Source organism: Ciconia boyciana, chromosome 16, assembly GCF_034638445.1.
Source record: "Ciconia boyciana chromosome 16, ASM3463844v1, whole genome shotgun sequence".
Classification (NCBI taxonomy): domain Eukaryota; kingdom Metazoa; phylum Chordata; class Aves; order Ciconiiformes; family Ciconiidae; genus Ciconia; species Ciconia boyciana.
The window spans coordinates 1,648,323-1,664,587 of NC_132949.1; the positions used below are offsets into that span (position 1 = coordinate 1,648,323).

A 16,265-nucleotide genomic window follows, 5' to 3' on the forward strand; every position below is an offset into this window, starting at 1 on the left:
CGCCGGCGGGACCCCTGGTCCCCTCCTCTCCTTGTGGGGGGCTGCAGGGTGCCAGGACTCCCGGGTCCCCCCCCCCCGGCACAGGTACATCTGGGAGAAGGACGGGGTGCCGCTGAGCCTGGAGAGCGGCCCGCGGGTGCGCCTGGATGAGACGGGCACCCTCCACATCTCCCAGACCTGGTCGGGCGACATCGGCACCTACACCTGCAAGGTGGTCTCGGCCGGGGGCAACGACTCGCGCAGCGCCCACCTCCGCGTCCGGTGAGACCCCCCTCGGCCCCACCGGCACCCCGTGCTCCAGGCTGTGCCCCCTCCCTAACCGCCCCCTCCCTAACCCCCCTGTCCAGGCAGCTCCCCCACGCCCCCGAGAGCCCCGTAGCCGCTCTCAGCCCCCTGGAGAAACGGGCCATCAACCTCACCTGGGCCAAGCCCTTCGACGGCAACAGCCCCCTGCTCCGCTACGTCGTGGAGGTCTCCGAGAACAGTAAGGAGCTGCTCCCACCTCCCCGGCACCGCTGGCCCCGGCTAGGCTGGCACCGGGCAAAGTCCGGTCTCTGGTACCACCCCGGGGTGGTGGGCAGGGGGGAGAGGAGGAGGGAAAGGGGATGCTGCGGGGAGCTTGGGGACCACGGGACTCATTAGCCAGCCTGCCACTGGGCAGAGGACCCTGGTGTCCTGCAGGTCGGGTCCTCCGCCCCGCTGCTCCCCTCTCCCCACGCAGATGCTCCCTGGACCGTGCTGCTGGCCAGCGTGGACCCCGAGTTGACGTCGGTGGTGGTGCGGGGCTTGGTCCCCGCTCGCTCCTACCAGTTCCGCCTCTGTGCTGTGAATGACGTGGGCAGGGGGCAGTTCAGCAAGGACACGGAGAGGTGAGCTGTGGCCGGGGGTCCTGCGGGGAGCGGTGGCCCTGGGTGCTCACCCTCACCTCATCCCCCACAGGGTGTCTCTGCCCGAGGAGCCCCCCTCCGCACCCCCCCAGAACGTCATCGCCAGCGGCCGCACCAACCAGTCCATCATGATCCAGTGGCAGCCTCCCCCCGAGAGCCACCAGAACGGCATCCTCAAGGGCTACATCATCCGGTAGGCGCCGGCGGGGGAGCGTGGGTGTCCCACCCTTGGCGTCCTGGGGTGCTGGTGGGGACACCGGCAGCTCTGACGGCCCCTGGTCCCCAGGTACTGCCTGGCTGGGCTGCCCGTGGGCTACCAGTTCAAGAACATCACCAATGCCGACGTCAACAACCTGCTCCTGGAGGACCTCATCATCTGGACCAACTACGAGATCGAGGTGGCGGCGTACAACAGCGCCGGCCTGGGGGTGTACAGCATGAAGGTGACCGAGTGGACGCTGCAGGGAGGTAGGCAGGGACGGGGGGTGGGCAGGGGTTTGGCGTCCACCCCAGCCACGACAGGCTGTGCCACGGGGGTGTTGGGGACGGGTGGCAGGAGGACGGGTTCGGGGGTCCCAGGGGGACCGGGACCTGCTGGGGAGGGATGACCAGGGGCTGCAGAGCCAGGGCAGGGCTGGCCCAGCCAGGGGCATCTTGGGGCACCACCCTGGGTGCCCGCGCTCCCAGGGGGCTGGCACGGGGCCGATGGAGGGGACCTCGTGGAGCCAGAGCCGCTGCAAGCCATCCCTTCGTCCCGGCAGTCCCCACGGTGCCCCCGGGGAACGTGCAGACCGAGGCCACCAACTCCACCACCATTCGCTTCACCTGGAACCCCCCCAGCCCCCAGTTCATCAACGGCATCAACCAGGGGTACAAGGTGAGGGGCGATTCCCGCGGTCTCCCTGAAAACGGGGCAGCCGGGAGGGGAAACTCCTCAGACAACCTTCACAAACTGCCTCGGCTCCTCCTCGCCAAAACCCCACGTTGTAATTGATTCCAGCCTGACTGTTAAAGTAATATTTACTGAGATTTAACACTTGCATGGGCTCGGAGTCTCCCATGCTCTGTAATTAATTCCAAATTGCAATTAATTCAAACTTACATTAATTAAATTGAATTAAAACATTAAACTTGTTTCTTAATCCACTCAAAAGAAGTTCTGGAATTTAATTGCCGCTGAATGAGATAACCGGAGCAAGTAGGATATTTAACATTCTTATTAAATGCCACTTAGTATTTTTGATTAGTACTTTTAGGGCCTAATTAGTATTTAATTAAGTTGCTATAGGCTATCTTGCACAATACCAATTAAATGCCCAAACATCCCTCCTAAATGCAGGCAAGCGGGCGATTACACGCCGTTATCAATGGGAGTTAATCACAAAGCGCGCGCTCCGTATCGGCTCGTACGGGTAAACACACGCTGTTAAAGGCATCAAGTGTTCCCTGCACTGTTAATTGATATTTAATCAACTCTGAATAAATAAGAGGAGGCCGGAGGTGCCTGGAGGATGGTGTTTGTGGTACTGATGTGCACGGTGGGGACATCGGTGCCTGGCGTCGGCGTCCCAGCTCCTTCTTCCCGCAGCTCATTGCCTGGGAGCCGGAGCACGAGGACGAGGCAACGGTGGTGACGGTGCGACCCAACTTCCAGGACAGCGTCCACGTGGGCTACGTGGCGGGGCTGCGGAAATTCGCCGAGTACTTCACCTCGGTGCTGTGCTTCACCACGCCGGGGGACGGCCCGCGCAGCCCCCCCCAGCTGGTGCGCACCCACGAGGACGGTACGGGGAGGCTCTGTGTTCCGCGGGACGGACCCTGCCCACGTGCGGCTCCCAGGGAGGGTGGGAGCAGCCCCGAGACGGGGGACTTGGTCCCACTGGTGCTGCCGGTGGGGATATGGAACAGGGGTGCCGCCGAGGCCCGGGAAGCCCCATCTGAGGGGAGCCCCCTCCACGCTTGCTCCTTGCGGGGGTCCCGTGGGTGCTGAGGGCTCCTGCCCTGGGGTGTGTGGCTGCGTGCTCAGCCTGGGTGTCTTTGGGCAGTGCCTGGCCCCGTGGGACATCTCAGCTTCAGCGACATCCTGGACACGTCCCTGAAAGTCAGCTGGCAGGAGCCGCTGGAGAAGAACGGCATCCTGACGGGTAAGGGAGCACCGGCAGGTACCCAGCGCCTGCATCGGTCCCTTCCCACCCTGCAGCATCTCCCCCCGCAGCATCTCCTCCCGGTCCCCTTCCCACCCCACAGCATCTCCTCCCGGTCCCCTTCCCACCCCACAGCATCTCCTCCCGGTCCCCTTCCCACCCCGCAGCATCTCCTCCCGGTCCCCTTCCCACCCCGCAGCATCTCCTCCCGGTCCCCTTCCCACCCCACAGCATCTCCCCCTGGTCCCCTTCCCACCCCACAGCATCTCCCCCTGGCCCCACTCAGCTCCTCGGGGTGGGCGATGAGGGGGGCTGACGGCACGGGGCACGTTTCAGGCTACCGGATCTCCTGGGAGGAATACAACCGCACCAACACGCGGGTGACCCATTACCTGCCCAACGTCACCCTGGAGTACCGCGTCACCGGCCTCACTGCCCTCACCACCTACACCATCGAGGTGGCTGCCATGACCTCCAAGGGCCAGGGCCAGGTCTCCTCCTCCACCATCTCCTCAGGGGTGCCGCCAGGTGAGCGCGGCGGTGCGGGGATGCCGGCGAGCCGCAGGCGGTGCTGGGGGTGAGCGGCCGGTGCCACCCACCCTGCCCTCTCCCCGCAGAGCTCCCCGGTGCCCCCACCAACCTGGGCATCTCCAACATCGGACCCCGCTCCGTCACCCTCCAGTTTCACCCGGGCTACGATGGCAAAACCTCCATCTCCCGCTGGCAGGTGGAGGCACAGGTATGGGGTGGGTCGGGAGGGGGGCAGGTTGGGTGAGAGGGTGCCGGGAGGCAGCTCACCCCCCTCCCATCCCGCAGGTGGGCCAGGGTGGCGAGGCCGAGGAGTGGGGGCTCGTCCACCAACTGGCTAACGAGCCCGACGCCCGCTCCATGGAGGTGCCCAACCTGAAGCCCTACACCTACTACAGGCGAGTGGCCGGGACGGTGCCGTGGCATCCTCCTCGGGGGACCGGAGCCCTCTCGCCCCCCGTCGTGACCCCCCCCTCCTTTCTCAGTTTCCGCATGCGGCAGGTGAACATCGTGGGCACCAGCCCCCCCAGCCTGCCCTCCCGGAGGATCCAGACCCTGCAGGCACCCCCGGATGTGGCACCCGCCAATGTCACCCTGCGGACAGCCAGTGAGACCAGCCTGTGGCTGCGCTGGATGGTGAGGGGGGGACCGTGGCTCTGGGGGGGGGTCTGTGCCCGTGGGCACAGGGCTCATGGGGGCAGGCGGGAGGGTGGGGAGCCAAGGGGGGATGGAGCTGGGGTGGCTGCGGGAGCTCGGGAGTGACGGTGCCCGTCTCTGCTGGCTGGGGCCAGCCCCTCCTGGAGCAGGAGTACAACGGGAACCCCGACTCGGTGGGCTACAAGATCCGGCACGCGCGCTCGGACGGACGAGGGCAGCCGGCAGTGCATGTCATCCACGACCGCGTGGAGCGGGAGTACACCATCGAGGACCTGGAGGAGTGGACCGAGTACCGGGTGCAGGTCCAAGCCTTCAACGCCATCGGCTTGGGGCCCTGGAGCCACTCGGTGGTGGGACGCACCCGGGAGTCAGGTACTGCTGCCCACCCCGTGGCGCTGGGCACCCACCCCAGCCGGATCTGGCCACTGACCCCAACTCTCATCCCTCCACCAGTGCCCTCCTCCGGCCCCAGCAACGTGTCGGCGCTGGCCACCACCTCCAGCAGCATGCTGGTCCGATGGAGTGACATCCCCGAGGCAGACTGCAATGGCCTCATCCTGGGCTACAAGGTGAGCACCTACCCCAGCCCTGGCGCTGTGGCTCTGCCTGCCTGCAGCCCTGCCTGCAGCCCTGCCTGTGCCCTGCTGGCTTCACCTGCAGACCTGGGAAGCATGGCTTTCCCTGGGGGGAAATCACCCTGCAGACTGCCAGGTCCCTGGTTGTGTCACTTCCAGGAGATGGTGCCCATCTGTGCCAGCCCGGCCACGCTGCTCCATCCCGGGGGGTCCCAGGGGCTGTGGCCCTGCCCGGCCTTGTCACACGGGGTCTGTTGCAGGTGATGTACAAGGAGAAGGACTCAGACACGCGTGCCCAGTTCTGGCTGGCAGAGGGCAATGCCTCCCGCAGCGCCCAGCTGAGCGGGCTGGGCAAGTACACGCTGTACGAGATCCGTGTGCTGGCCTTCACCAGGATTGGCGATGGCGTGCCCAGCCAGCCCCCCGTCCTCGAGCGGACGCTGGATGACGGTAGGTGACAGCACCTGGATGGGCAGAGAGACCCGAATGGGCTGGGGGGGCCCCTGGGTGCCTAAGGCCATCCCATCCCCATCCCCATCCCTGTTCCCATCCCCATCCCCATCCCCATCCCCATCCCACCCTTGTTCCCTGGGGCGATCCCTTTCCCCCCAACCAGGACACCCAGGGCTCTCATTCCCGGTGCATGGGGTCGAGCCCTGCTTGCACAGGGCCTGGTGCTTTGCACACACTTGTGCACCCCCCGGTGAACCCCGTCTCTCCCCCCTCCAGTGCCTGGGCCCCCCGTGGGGATCCTCTTCCCCGAAGTGAGGACCACCTCAGTGCGGCTCATCTGGCAGCCGCCTGCGGCACCCAACGGCATCATCCTGGGTAGGTGGGGAGCCATCTCGGTTGTGCCATGCCGGGATGGTCTGCAGAGGCGTGCAGAGGTCCCGTGGGAGCAGGGATCAGCACGGGGAGGCAGAGACCAGCTCCCTGAGATCCCCTGAGCATCTTGGAGCCCGTTGCCCCCAGGGCCGGGGTTTCCCCACTCACCAGGCTGTGCTGGGTCCCTGGCTGTGTGTGAGCTCCCCGGTGCAGGAAGCCAAAAACCTCTCGTTGCCGGCCCTGTGCACGGGCAGGGATGGAGGAGGGAGGCGTGCATGGTGGGACCAGGATGGTGTCCCCTTCGCCAGCCCCACCATGCTGCTCCCTTCCCCGCAGCGTACCAGGTCACCCACCGCCTCAACACCACCGCGGCCAACGCGGCCGCCGTGGAGGTGCTGGAGCCCAGCACCCGGCAGTACACGGCCACCGGCCTCCAGCCCGAAGCCACCTACCTCTTCTCCATCGCGGCACAGACCCGCAAGGGCTGGGGCGAGGCGGCCGAAGTCCTCGTGGTGACCACGGAGAAGAGAGGTAACTGGGGGGGAGGTCCAGCCCACGGCGGGGGGCTGTGCGTGCCCACGGCGTGCCCGCGGTGCTCCCAGCCCCTTGCCTCTCCCAGACCGCCCGCAGCCCCCCGGGAAGCCGCTGGCGCAGCAGGAGGAGGTGCGAGCCCGCAGCGTGCTGCTCTCCTGGCAGCCAGGCAGCGACGGGCTCTCCCCCGTCCGCTACTACACCGTGCAGACTCGCGAGCTGCCCGACGGCGAGTGGGTGCTGCACTCCGCCTCCGTCAGCCGCAACGCCACTGCCTTCGTCGTGGACAGGTGAGGCACGGGCCGGCACTGACCGGTGCTGTGGGGTGATGGGGAAGCCAGGGACATGATGGGCTCTGCTTTGGGCAGTTGCCCCGTGCCTCGGTTTCCCCATCCGATGAGAAGCGCTCGCACCAAGGTTGGGAAGCACTGGCCAAGGTGCCCTGCGGGAGAGAGGGTGGCTCATGAGGTCACCCGCTGGCTTCACCGTCCCCATCCCGCTCCCGCGCAGGCTGAAGCCCTTCACCTCCTACAAGTTCCGTGTGAAGGCGACGAACGACATCGGGGACAGCGAGTACAGCGAGGAGTCGGAGTCGCTCACCACCCTGCAGGCGGGTCAGCACCGGCTGCGCCTCCTGGGACAGGGAGAGGGGGTGCCCCCTGCCCGGGCATCCCCCCGTGCCCAGGGCATCTCCAGAGCCTCACTGCCCGCTCTCCCCCGCAGCCCCCGAGGAAGCCCCCACCATCCTCTCCGTCACCCCGCACACCACCACGTCGGTGATCATCCGCTGGCAGGTACTGTCCCCTCCGCCTCGCGGGGTGTTGTGGGACCGGCCATCCACCCCTTTGGGAGGTGGCACCGAGGCGTACTGGGGACAGCCATCTCGGGGTGCCGGGGAGCCCCGGGTCAGAGTGGCCCCTCATTGTCCTCCCCATGCAGCCCCCTGCCGAGGACAAGATCAACGGGATCCTGCTGGGTTTCCGCCTCCGCTACCGTGAGCTGGTGTACGACAGCCTGCGCAGCTTCACCCTGCACGGCATCGGCAACGCCGGTGCCACGTGGGCCGAGCTCACCCGTGAGTGCTCGTGGCCCTGCTGAGCCTGGGGACGCGTGGCTGGGGGGGTGGCCCAGTGGTGGCAGTTGGAGGCCAGGGCAGGGCAGCATCCTGCGCTCCATGGCCTCTCCCGGGTACCAGCCTGGAGCTGTCGGGGTCAGGTTGTGCCCCTCGTGCCACCAGGTCCGTGGTCCCTAACACGCTTCTCTGCGATGTCGCTGGTTCAGTCCCGCTGTGCTCAGCCCCCGTGTCCCTGTAGCGCAGGTGTCCGCGTGTCTGCACCCAACGTGGGTGTCTGCGTGACATCCCGCTGTGTGTGTCCGGGTGTGCTGCCGTCCTCAGACCCCAAAGGGAACGGGGTCACATCCACTCTGGGGGCAGCAGGGACACGAGTGACAAGGGCAGACCCCAAGACCAGACCTTGCCCCATCCACCACTCTCAGCCGTGGTCAGGCCCCCGTAGAGACCCCGACACCCAGACCCGACTTGTGCCACGCAGAGGAAAGGCTCCTCGGTGCTGTGACAGCCCCGTTGGCACCTGGGGGTGACAGGGCCCCTGCAGGGGACCCCCAGCCCTCCCTGGGGTGGGCGGCCATGCTGGGGTGGGCACTCACAGGCAGGAGCCCACCCGTGCCGCGTGCGGGACTAACCGGCTGCCTGCTTTCCCTGCCCCATGCCACCCAGCCGTCTACACCGTGCACAACCTCAGCGAGGTCTCCCTCACCCAGTACGAGCTGGACAGTAAGTCACCGCTCCCCCTGCCCCTCCCCGCCTCCCCATGCGTGTCCTCCCCACTGCCCCCCCCTGCGTGTCCCTCCCCTCCACCTGCCTGTGCCGTGGGGTGAACTGCACGCCCTCTGCCCAGGGGACGCCTCTGCCTGTCCGCTCCTGTTGCTCCTTGGGGAGCCCCCCAGCGCGGGGGGCTCTGTCGGGTCCCCCAGGGGTAGCGGGACCCCCACACCCCTTCTCCCCTTTCCCCCTGCAGACCTGAGCAAGCACCGGCGCTACGAGATCCGCATGAGCGTGTACAACGCCGTGGGCGAGGGTCCCCCCAGCCCCCCCCAGGAGGTCTTCGTGGGCGAAGCGGGTGAGTCCGCCGGCACGGCCCTGCCTCGCCAGGGGCTGCCCAGGGCTGGGAGCCGCGGGGAGGGGGCTCGACTGCCCTGGTACTTTGTGCTCCTACGTGCCACTGTGTAGCAGCCCCACGGCCCCCATCCCGTCTGCACGCCTCCGATGTGCCGAGACAAGGCCGCGCGTCCCCCTGCATCGAGGGGGGCTTTCCCCCGCCCTGGTCCCGGCTGGGCTGTGACGCTGTCCCCTCCTTCGGCACAGTGCCCACCGGCACGCCACAGAACGTGGCAGTGCAGGCGGCCACGGCCACCCAGCTGGATGTCACCTGGGAACCGCCACCCGCTGAGAGCCAGAACGGGGACATCCAGGGCTACAAGGTACCGCACCTCGTCACCTGGGAGCTGGCACCGAGCCGGGATGCAGGGACACTGGGTGCCCTGGGAAGGTGCTGGGTTCCTGAGGGGGCACAGGGTACCCTGGGGAGATGCTGGGTGTCACTGGGGGGTGCTGAGCTCCCCTGGGAGATGCTGGGTGCCCTGGGAGACATGCTATGCGTGCCGTCGGGGACGGGATTCTGGGGAGATGCTGGGTGTCCCGGGAGGATGCTGGGTGTCCCGGGGAGATGCCGGTGTCCCATCCCGGTGCCATCCCGGTGCCGAGCGGCCGCGGGGCGGCAGGTGGCGCCGTCGGTCCTTGGATGCCACCGGGCTGCGACTGGGCTGCCCAGCCCCGTGCTCTCGGCACCTCCTTGGCCGCATCCCCGGCGGCTCCTCCTGCTCATCCCTGTCCTGTAGGGCTTCGGCACGGCTCCCAGGGGGTCTCGGCGCCTTTCGTCTGCGGCCCAGCCGTGCTGGTCCCTGCGCCAGCCGCAGGCGGGGGTCGTGCCTGGTGCCCAGCCTGGAGGAGAGGCCGGTCCTTTCCCTCTGGCACGCTCAGAGTCCCCAGCCACGCTGGGACAGGGGCTTAGGAGCCCGGGCAGGGCTGCGCGGGGTGTTTGGGCACAGCGAAGGGCCTGGGGCGGGGGGGTGAGATGGGCCGGATCCATGCATCGCCCAGGTCTCCGTGCCCCCTTCCTCCTCCTGCAGATCCACTTCTGGGAGGTCCAGCGCCAGAACGAGAGCGCGCGGGTGAAGACGCTCTTCCTGCCCGAGAACGGGGTGAAGCTGAAGAACCTGACGGGGTACACCTCGTACTGGGTCAGCGTCGCTGCCTTCAACGCCGCGGGAGATGGACCCCGCAGCCCCCCCGTCAAGGGGCGGACGCAGCAGGCAGGTGGGGCCCATGGCACGGCCGCCCCCAGCTCTTCGATCAGCACGGTTGCATCCAGACCCCCCTGCCCCTGGGCTCTGTGGGGAGGTGTCTCCGTGGGTCTAGGTCCAGTGAAGGCCATCTGATGCCCCTTCATCCCAGCTCTGTGCTTCTGCATCTGCAGTCCTGAGCAGAGACCAGCCCTGGGCTCACCCTGGAGGATTTGTGGGTGGGGGGCACATGGAGATGAAGGTCTTGGCTGAGATTTGAGAAGGATGAAGGTCTCAGGAGGAGAGGCAAGGAGGAGACTCATTCCCCCAGCCGTGCGCGGTGGCCCGGCAGGGTCTTTGCTGCAGTGGGCATGGGGGCACGGGGGGGTGGCACCAGGGCGGTGTGCGATGGTGATGATGGGTGCCCCAGCCCCGTTAGGGTGGAGGCAGGGAGAGGGGCTGGCTTGGTGCTGGGGGTGTCCCCTGGGAGCACTGAGCTGGCCTCGGCCACCTTGCTCCCTCGCAGCCCCCAGCGCTCCTGGCTCCATCCGGTTCAGCGAGCTGACCACCACGTCGGTGAACGTGTCGTGGGAGCCACCACCCCTGCCCAACGGTGTCCTCGAGGGCTACAGGCTGGTCTACGAACCCTGCATGCCCGTGGACGGTAAGGGCACAGCGGGGGCACTGGGGAGAGGCTGGGGGCACTGGGGGGAGCTGGGAGGGCTCCGGGGAAGACCCGGCTCAGCCTCTGTCCCCGCAGGCGTCAGTAAGATCGTGACGGTGGATGTGAAGGGGAATAGCCCACTATGGATGAAGGTGAAGGACCTGGCCGAGGGCGTGACATACCGGTTCCGGATCCGGGCCAAAACCTTTGCCTACGGGCCGGACGTTGAGGCGAACATCACCACGGGGCCTGGGGAAGGTAGGGGGGGACGTGCAGGATGCCATGCCAGGGCGAGGGAGGAGATGTGGTGGGGACAGTTGCTCCGGCGCCACCGGGACTGGCATGGCCATGTGCCAGTTTGTACCCCCGTGCCTCCAGCTCTGCTCTGGGTCCCCAGGTGCCCCCGGTCCCCCCGGTGAGCCCTTCATCTCCCGCTATGGCTCGGCTATCACCATCCACTGGTCGAGTGGGGACCCCGGCCAAGGGCCCATCACCAGATACGTCATCGAAGCCCGTCCTTCAGGTACTGCAGCCCCTCTCTGCTTTCCATCCCCACCTTATAACTGGTGGTGTCTCAGGTTCAGGAGAAAGGGAAACTGAGGCAGGAAGTGCTGACCTCTCCCAGGCCACCCGACAGGCTGGGTTGGGGATTAGGTCCTGGGTGTCTGGGGTGTCAGCCACGTGCCGGTCCACGAGGACTGCGCTGCCAAGAGGGTGCTGACTGGGGCTGATGGAAAGGGGCTAGCGATCTGTGGAGCAGCACCCATCAGTGCTACTGCTTTTGTGGGCATGGAGGTCCTGACGCTCCCCCAGCCAGGCAAGGGGGCTCAAGGGGTACCAAGGCTATCCCAAAACGGGAGAGCCCTGCTCCTGTGCAGGCAGGGGCAGGCATGGCAGGCAGCCGGGTCTCCCCCTCCCCACGGCAGGGAGCCAGCAGGCACGGCCACGCTCTCTCCTGCAGCCCCAAGTTAATGATTTCTCCCTGCCGCAGAGACCGCAGCTCAGACAACCCAATCGATCGCTACCGGGGGTCGGTACCGCTCCCTGCGTGGTGGGGCAGCACCCAGGAGGGAAACCCCTCACTCCCGTGAGCCCATGGGGCTGCTGGGGGTGCTCTGGGGCTGTGGTGGCAGCAGGTCCCCAGGGAGCTGCCTTGCCCTTGGCCGGGGCAGGCAATCGATCAGCCGCGTGCATCACTACGGCTTTTTAATGATGATGCAGCGAGCAAGCTCGGTGCCTGCTGGGGCCAGGCAGATGGCGGAGGGCACATGTTTCTGGATGGAGGAAGATCAGCCTCTCGCCCTGGGGAATCTCGCAGAGCCGGTCCTCCCCTCCCAGGCCCCTTCTCTCTTCTAGACGAGGGGCTCTGGGACATCCTCATCAAAGACATCCCCAAGGAGGTGACCTCCTACACCTTCAGCATGGACATCCTCAAGCAGGGAGTCAGCTACGACTTCCGCGTCATCGCCGTGAACGACTACGGCTACGGGACCCCCAGCACGCCTTCCCCCTCCGTGTCAGGTAGCCAGCAGGGGCAGCATGCAGGTGTCCCTGGGGGGATGCTGTCACCCCTCTGCCGGAGGGAGAGTCCCAGCATTGCTCTGTTCCCATGGTCAATGCTGAAACCCATCTCCCTGACCCTACCTGCCTCCTACAGAGCCCCAAGTCCTGCTGCCAGTAGCGTCTGCCAGCAGTCCCCTTGCACAGCCTCCTGCTATCCCCCTTTTACCCGCTCCCTCACGTGGATCCAGGTCTCACAAAGTTCCCCAAGGCGACCTCATGCCCTGCAGCAGGGTCTCCCCATCCATACTGGTTTGGCCCCCATGCCCATTCCCCTCTGATCCTCCCTGCTGTGCCCCAGCCCAGAAAGCCAACCCATTCTACGAGGAGTGGTGGTTCCTGGTGGTCATCGCCCTGGTAGGGCTCATCTTCATCCTCCTGCTCGTCTTCGTGCTCATCATCCGCGGGCAGAGCAAGAAGTATGCCAAGAAATCAGACTCAGGTGAGTGCCAGGGGTGTGGTGGGTGGTGAGGGGACCCTCCGGGGTGCCACCCGGGGGGTGCAGAGCCCTGACCCCGTAGGAGCCTCTCCGGGACCTTCCTGCCTGCCTTTGGGGTCTGAGCGGGGCGGTGGGACCTGCCTCCCTCCCTGCCTTGGGGCATGGCTCCTCCAGAGACCCAGTGACATCCAATAAAGGTGCCGTGGGCTTCCCGGAGAGCGCTGGGAGCTAAAGATTAAATAAGTGACTTGTCCTGCTGTCAGCTGCAGAGGCAGGGCAGCCCGGGGGCTCGGCAGAGGTCATTGGGATTAGTCAAACACAGCTCTGTTTTCTTAGCTGTATCAAGGACTCAAATTGTGGGGAAAATCCAGACCTCCTCGTTAAGCAAACAGAGCTGCTGAGCCAGGAGCTGGAGGCAATGGGGCAGGTCAGGGTGCGAGCCAAGGCGGGCAGGCTCGGCACGGCCGGCGGTGCTGGGCACGGGGCTGATGCACGGCCGCTGCCCTGGGACTGGCACCTCGCGGCCGTCCCCAGGCTTTGGTCTCTCCAGCACCGGAGCCGGCACAACCCTCCCCAGACCCTTCCCCAGCCCCCCTGTGCAGGGTCTGGGCCCCCCACGCTGTGCTGCCTGGGGAGGCTCTGGGGCAGGCTGAGCATCCCGTCCCGCAGGGAACGGCTCCAAGGCGACCGCCCTGAGCCACGGCGAGATGGTGAGCCTGGACGAGGGCAGCTTTCCCGCTCTGGAGCTCAACAACCGGCGCCTCTCCGTCAAGAACTCCTTCTGCCGGAAGAACGGCATCTACACCCGGTAGGGACCCCCCGCCGCAGCCCCGTCCCCGGGCAGGGGTGGGGGGTTGGATGTCATGCCCGTCCCTCCATCGTGCGCTCGCTGTGGGATGGGCGCGGGTTTGGGGAGAGCTGGCGCCCCGGGGGGGGTGACCCTGTTCTGCCCGATGTCCCCCCTGCCATGAGCTGCAGCCGCTGCCTCCCCGCACCAGCCCTGACGTGCCAGGATGCTGAACAGCCTGGAAAGCCGGGAATCCCCGAGAGCCCATGGACCACGGGCAGGGTCCTTGGAAGGGGCTCGGCACGGCTTAGGGGTGGTCCCTGAGCCTGCCCTGGGGGTTGGCTGGGCTCATCCCTGCGTGGCACGGCCCCGAGGGGGGACTTGTGCTGAGCACCCGCCTCTCCCCGAGGTCCCCACCGCGGCCCAGCCCCGGCAGTCTCCACTACTCGGACGAGGACGTGACCAAGTACAACGACCTGATCCCTGCTGAGAGCAGCAGCCTGACGGAGAAGCCCTCCGAGGTCTCCGACTCTCAGGTGACCACCCATGGCTGCCCACAGGGACGGGGACCCGGGGCTGCTCACAGGGACGGGGACCCGGGGCAGGGGGATGCAGGGGCAGGACAGACGGTGCTGGGAGCCCCCTCCCTGGGCATCAGCCCCGCTCTCCACCCACGAAGATGGAGATCCTGGTGTGCATTTGGGAAAAGCAACGCTGGTCCCTCTCCCCCGCCCCATCCCGCTTTTTAGGCAGCGGCATCCCCCGTGGCTTCGTGGCACGGAGCCAGCACGAAGCTGTCGCAGCTCCCGGCCCGTGTGCTGGGGATGTAGCACTGCGGGGGGCCCCCAGGGCTGCTGGGGACAGGGGATGGGAGGGCAGAAGGGTTGGGGACTGTCCCGCTGCCCGGTCGCTGGTGGCAACGGCCGCAGCTCTGCCAACCCCACAAAATGGCACCTTTGTCTCCTCCCGGAGAAACGGGCAGCTGCGGCCGGGCAGGAGCGCGGCCGCGGGCAGCTCCCAGGGCAGGCAGCCTCCGGGGAGGCCACAGGAGCATTGCCCCCAGGATGGATGCTGGGCGGCATCCGAAAAGATGAGGCTGAAGCCCAGGGGAAGGTCCCGGGGGTCCCCATGGCCATCCCCGAGGAGGAGATGGACCAGCCCCGGGGTCCCCCCCATCACCGCCTGCACCGGCTGTTTCTTTCGCCTTCGCGCGGCGGATGCCGTCTCCGCTCCCTCTTGCCTGAGCGGGGCTCGAGTGGCTTTTGAGGAGCTGTGAAGAGCGGCGGGAGCTGGCGCTGGCGCGGAGCAGCTTCCCCACCGCCCTCAATGGGCCCTTTGTGCACGGCCAGGGGAAGCTGAATCCAATTACCGCCAGCGGGGAAGCAGGGCTGCCAGCACCCGCCTCCCAAAAACACCCTCCCTGCCAGCCCGGGGGCATCACGGCCTTGGGGACCCCCGCCCGTGGGGCCCCAGAACCCTGCAACCCTTTTGTATGAGGTTTTATTTTGCTTTAGCAAGAGGCAGAAACACCCCAGCGGTGCTGCAGCCGTCCCAGCCCCTAAAATCTTTTGGGATGTGCGTGTCAGCATCCCCAAAAGAGCACTGGGAAAACACACCCTATTTTTGGGGCTGGGGGGTGATGCCCCCCAGCCCATGCTCACCCTCCCCCCCCCATCCTGTTCTTTAGGGCAGCGACAGCGAGTACGAGGTGGACCCTGGCCACCAGAAAGCCCACTCCTTCGTCAACCACTACATCAGCGACCCTACCTACTACAACTCGTGGCGGCGGCAGCAGAAGGGCATCTCGCGGGCGCAGGCCTACAGCTACACCGAGAGCGACTCGGGAGAGCCTGACCACGCACCCCTCTCCAACAGCACCTCCACGCAGCAGGGCAGCCTCTTCCGCCCCAAAGCCAGCAGGACTCCCACCCCCCAGATCCCTGGCAACCCCCCCAGCCAGCCCGGTACCCTCTACCGCCCGCCCAGCAGCCTGGCCCCCGGCTCCAGAGCCCCTATCGCTGGATTTTCTTCTTTCGTTTGATATTTAAACAGAAGCAAAAACAAACAGGAGAAAAAAATTATAAAAAAAAGAAAAAAAAAAAGAAAAGCCCCAAGAAATTAAGAAAAAAAGAAAAAAGCAGCGAAGGAGAGAAGAGGAGGAGGAAGAGGAGAGGCTGAAGGGCCCCGGGGCCCTGGGGATGGCAGCGGTGCCACGGCGGGCAGCGGCCCCAGGCTCGGCGCCGCAACGGGTGTTTCGCTTTCTTGGCAGCGCCGGAGCAGAACGCCGAGTGCCTTCCCTGGGGCTGGGGAGCAAAACCCAGCTCCTCTTTTTGGCCAAAGCTTTCTGCGTTCCAGACTCCTCGGCCAAGGCGGGGCGGGAGGGCTCGCAGTGCCAGCAGGATTGCACCGGACTTCGCCCTTGGCACCCGCTGCAGCTGCCCCCGGGCTGCTGCCAGCCTCGCCGGGGTCCCATGGGTGCTGCTGGGCTGGGTGCAGGGGCTCTCGCCGTGCCAAACCCCGGCCCCTCCACCAGCCTCTGCTTGTGGACACAGGGACGAGCGGTGACAGAGAGACCGCCGACTGCGGGGGAAGAGGGGCTCTGCTGATCTAAACCCTCTGGACGTGAAACCCCAAACCTGGATTCCTCCCAGCTCTTGGGCGAAGGGGGCAGCCACTGTGCCAGGAACCCCGGGGGCAATTAATTCCTCCCCCCATTTGCCCCCCCAGGAGAACCCAGGACTTACCCCAGGAGAGCCCCGCTGGGGCGCAAGCGGTGCTGATGTCCCCCCTGATTTTGCACCCCGGGGCCGCTCAGGGGCTCCGGCAAGGGCTCAGACGGGGCGATGCAGCGACCATAGCCACCCCTCTGCATTTCTGGTGGTTTGGGTTTTTTTTTTTAATGGGGTTTTGTGCAGAGGTCTGGGAGCACGAGGGGCGTGCGGGGGTGGCAATGCCGGGGGGGCTCCAAGGCTGTTTTGGTGGTCTCTGCATAGCAAAACCTCCGCGGTGCCTACCGGTGAGCCAGGCACCAGCCCGGCGGGGCCGTGGCACCCGGGCTGAGCCGAGGGAGATGCCAATAAACAGCCTGAGGATCAGCCCGTCTCGCCTCTCTGTCACCCTGCTGCGGCAGAAAGGGGCTGGCGGGATGTGTCCGTCTGTCCTGCTGCCCCGGCCGGCCTTGTGTCGGCCCTACAGCACCAGGGAAGGAGCCGGGCAGAGGGTGCTGGAGGCTGCGGTGCTGGGATAGGGCCCAGAACAGTGCGGGGAGCCGTGGTGGCCGTACGCCTGCGTGTTTCCATCCCGGA

At 66.5% G+C, this 16,265-nt stretch overlaps 1 protein-coding gene across 2 annotated transcripts in view; it reads left to right on the forward strand.

Moving 5' to 3' along the window:
* Window positions 1-16,055, forward strand: part of SDK2 (sidekick cell adhesion molecule 2) — a 52,096-nt gene extending 36,041 nt beyond the window's left edge. The window contains exons 13-45 of one of the 2 annotated variants that reach the window (XM_072881248.1): window positions 85-261; window positions 348-484; window positions 722-869; window positions 940-1,080; window positions 1,174-1,355; window positions 1,649-1,764; window positions 2,476-2,671; window positions 2,933-3,031; window positions 3,368-3,559; window positions 3,649-3,770; window positions 3,848-3,957; window positions 4,045-4,195; window positions 4,351-4,588; window positions 4,670-4,785; window positions 5,052-5,241; window positions 5,521-5,619; window positions 5,953-6,147; window positions 6,236-6,437; window positions 6,658-6,761; window positions 6,871-6,941; window positions 7,087-7,222; window positions 7,886-7,942; window positions 8,187-8,288; window positions 8,534-8,649; window positions 9,358-9,544; window positions 10,037-10,174; window positions 10,256-10,432; window positions 10,572-10,697; window positions 11,531-11,695; window positions 12,036-12,176; window positions 12,843-12,981; window positions 13,370-13,496; window positions 14,648-16,055. In XM_072881248.1, coding sequence (XP_072737349.1) covers window positions 85-261; window positions 348-484; window positions 722-869; window positions 940-1,080; window positions 1,174-1,355; window positions 1,649-1,764; window positions 2,476-2,671; window positions 2,933-3,031; window positions 3,368-3,559; window positions 3,649-3,770; window positions 3,848-3,957; window positions 4,045-4,195; window positions 4,351-4,588; window positions 4,670-4,785; window positions 5,052-5,241; window positions 5,521-5,619; window positions 5,953-6,147; window positions 6,236-6,437; window positions 6,658-6,761; window positions 6,871-6,941; window positions 7,087-7,222; window positions 7,886-7,942; window positions 8,187-8,288; window positions 8,534-8,649; window positions 9,358-9,544; window positions 10,037-10,174; window positions 10,256-10,432; window positions 10,572-10,697; window positions 11,531-11,695; window positions 12,036-12,176; window positions 12,843-12,981; window positions 13,370-13,496; window positions 14,648-15,001 — 4,951 coding nt within the window. In that variant the 3' untranslated portion in view covers window positions 15,002-16,055. The remainder of the gene's footprint in view (window positions 1-84; window positions 262-347; window positions 485-721; window positions 870-939; window positions 1,081-1,173; window positions 1,356-1,648; window positions 1,765-2,475; window positions 2,672-2,932; window positions 3,032-3,367; window positions 3,560-3,648; window positions 3,771-3,847; window positions 3,958-4,044; window positions 4,196-4,350; window positions 4,589-4,669; window positions 4,786-5,051; window positions 5,242-5,520; window positions 5,620-5,952; window positions 6,148-6,235; window positions 6,438-6,657; window positions 6,762-6,870; window positions 6,942-7,086; window positions 7,223-7,885; window positions 7,943-8,186; window positions 8,289-8,533; window positions 8,650-9,357; window positions 9,545-10,036; window positions 10,175-10,255; window positions 10,433-10,571; window positions 10,698-11,530; window positions 11,696-12,035; window positions 12,177-12,842; window positions 12,982-13,369; window positions 13,497-14,647) is intronic. The other variant, XM_072881249.1, reaches the window with a different exon arrangement.
* The last annotated feature ends 210 nt before the right edge of the window (window positions 16,056-16,265 follow it).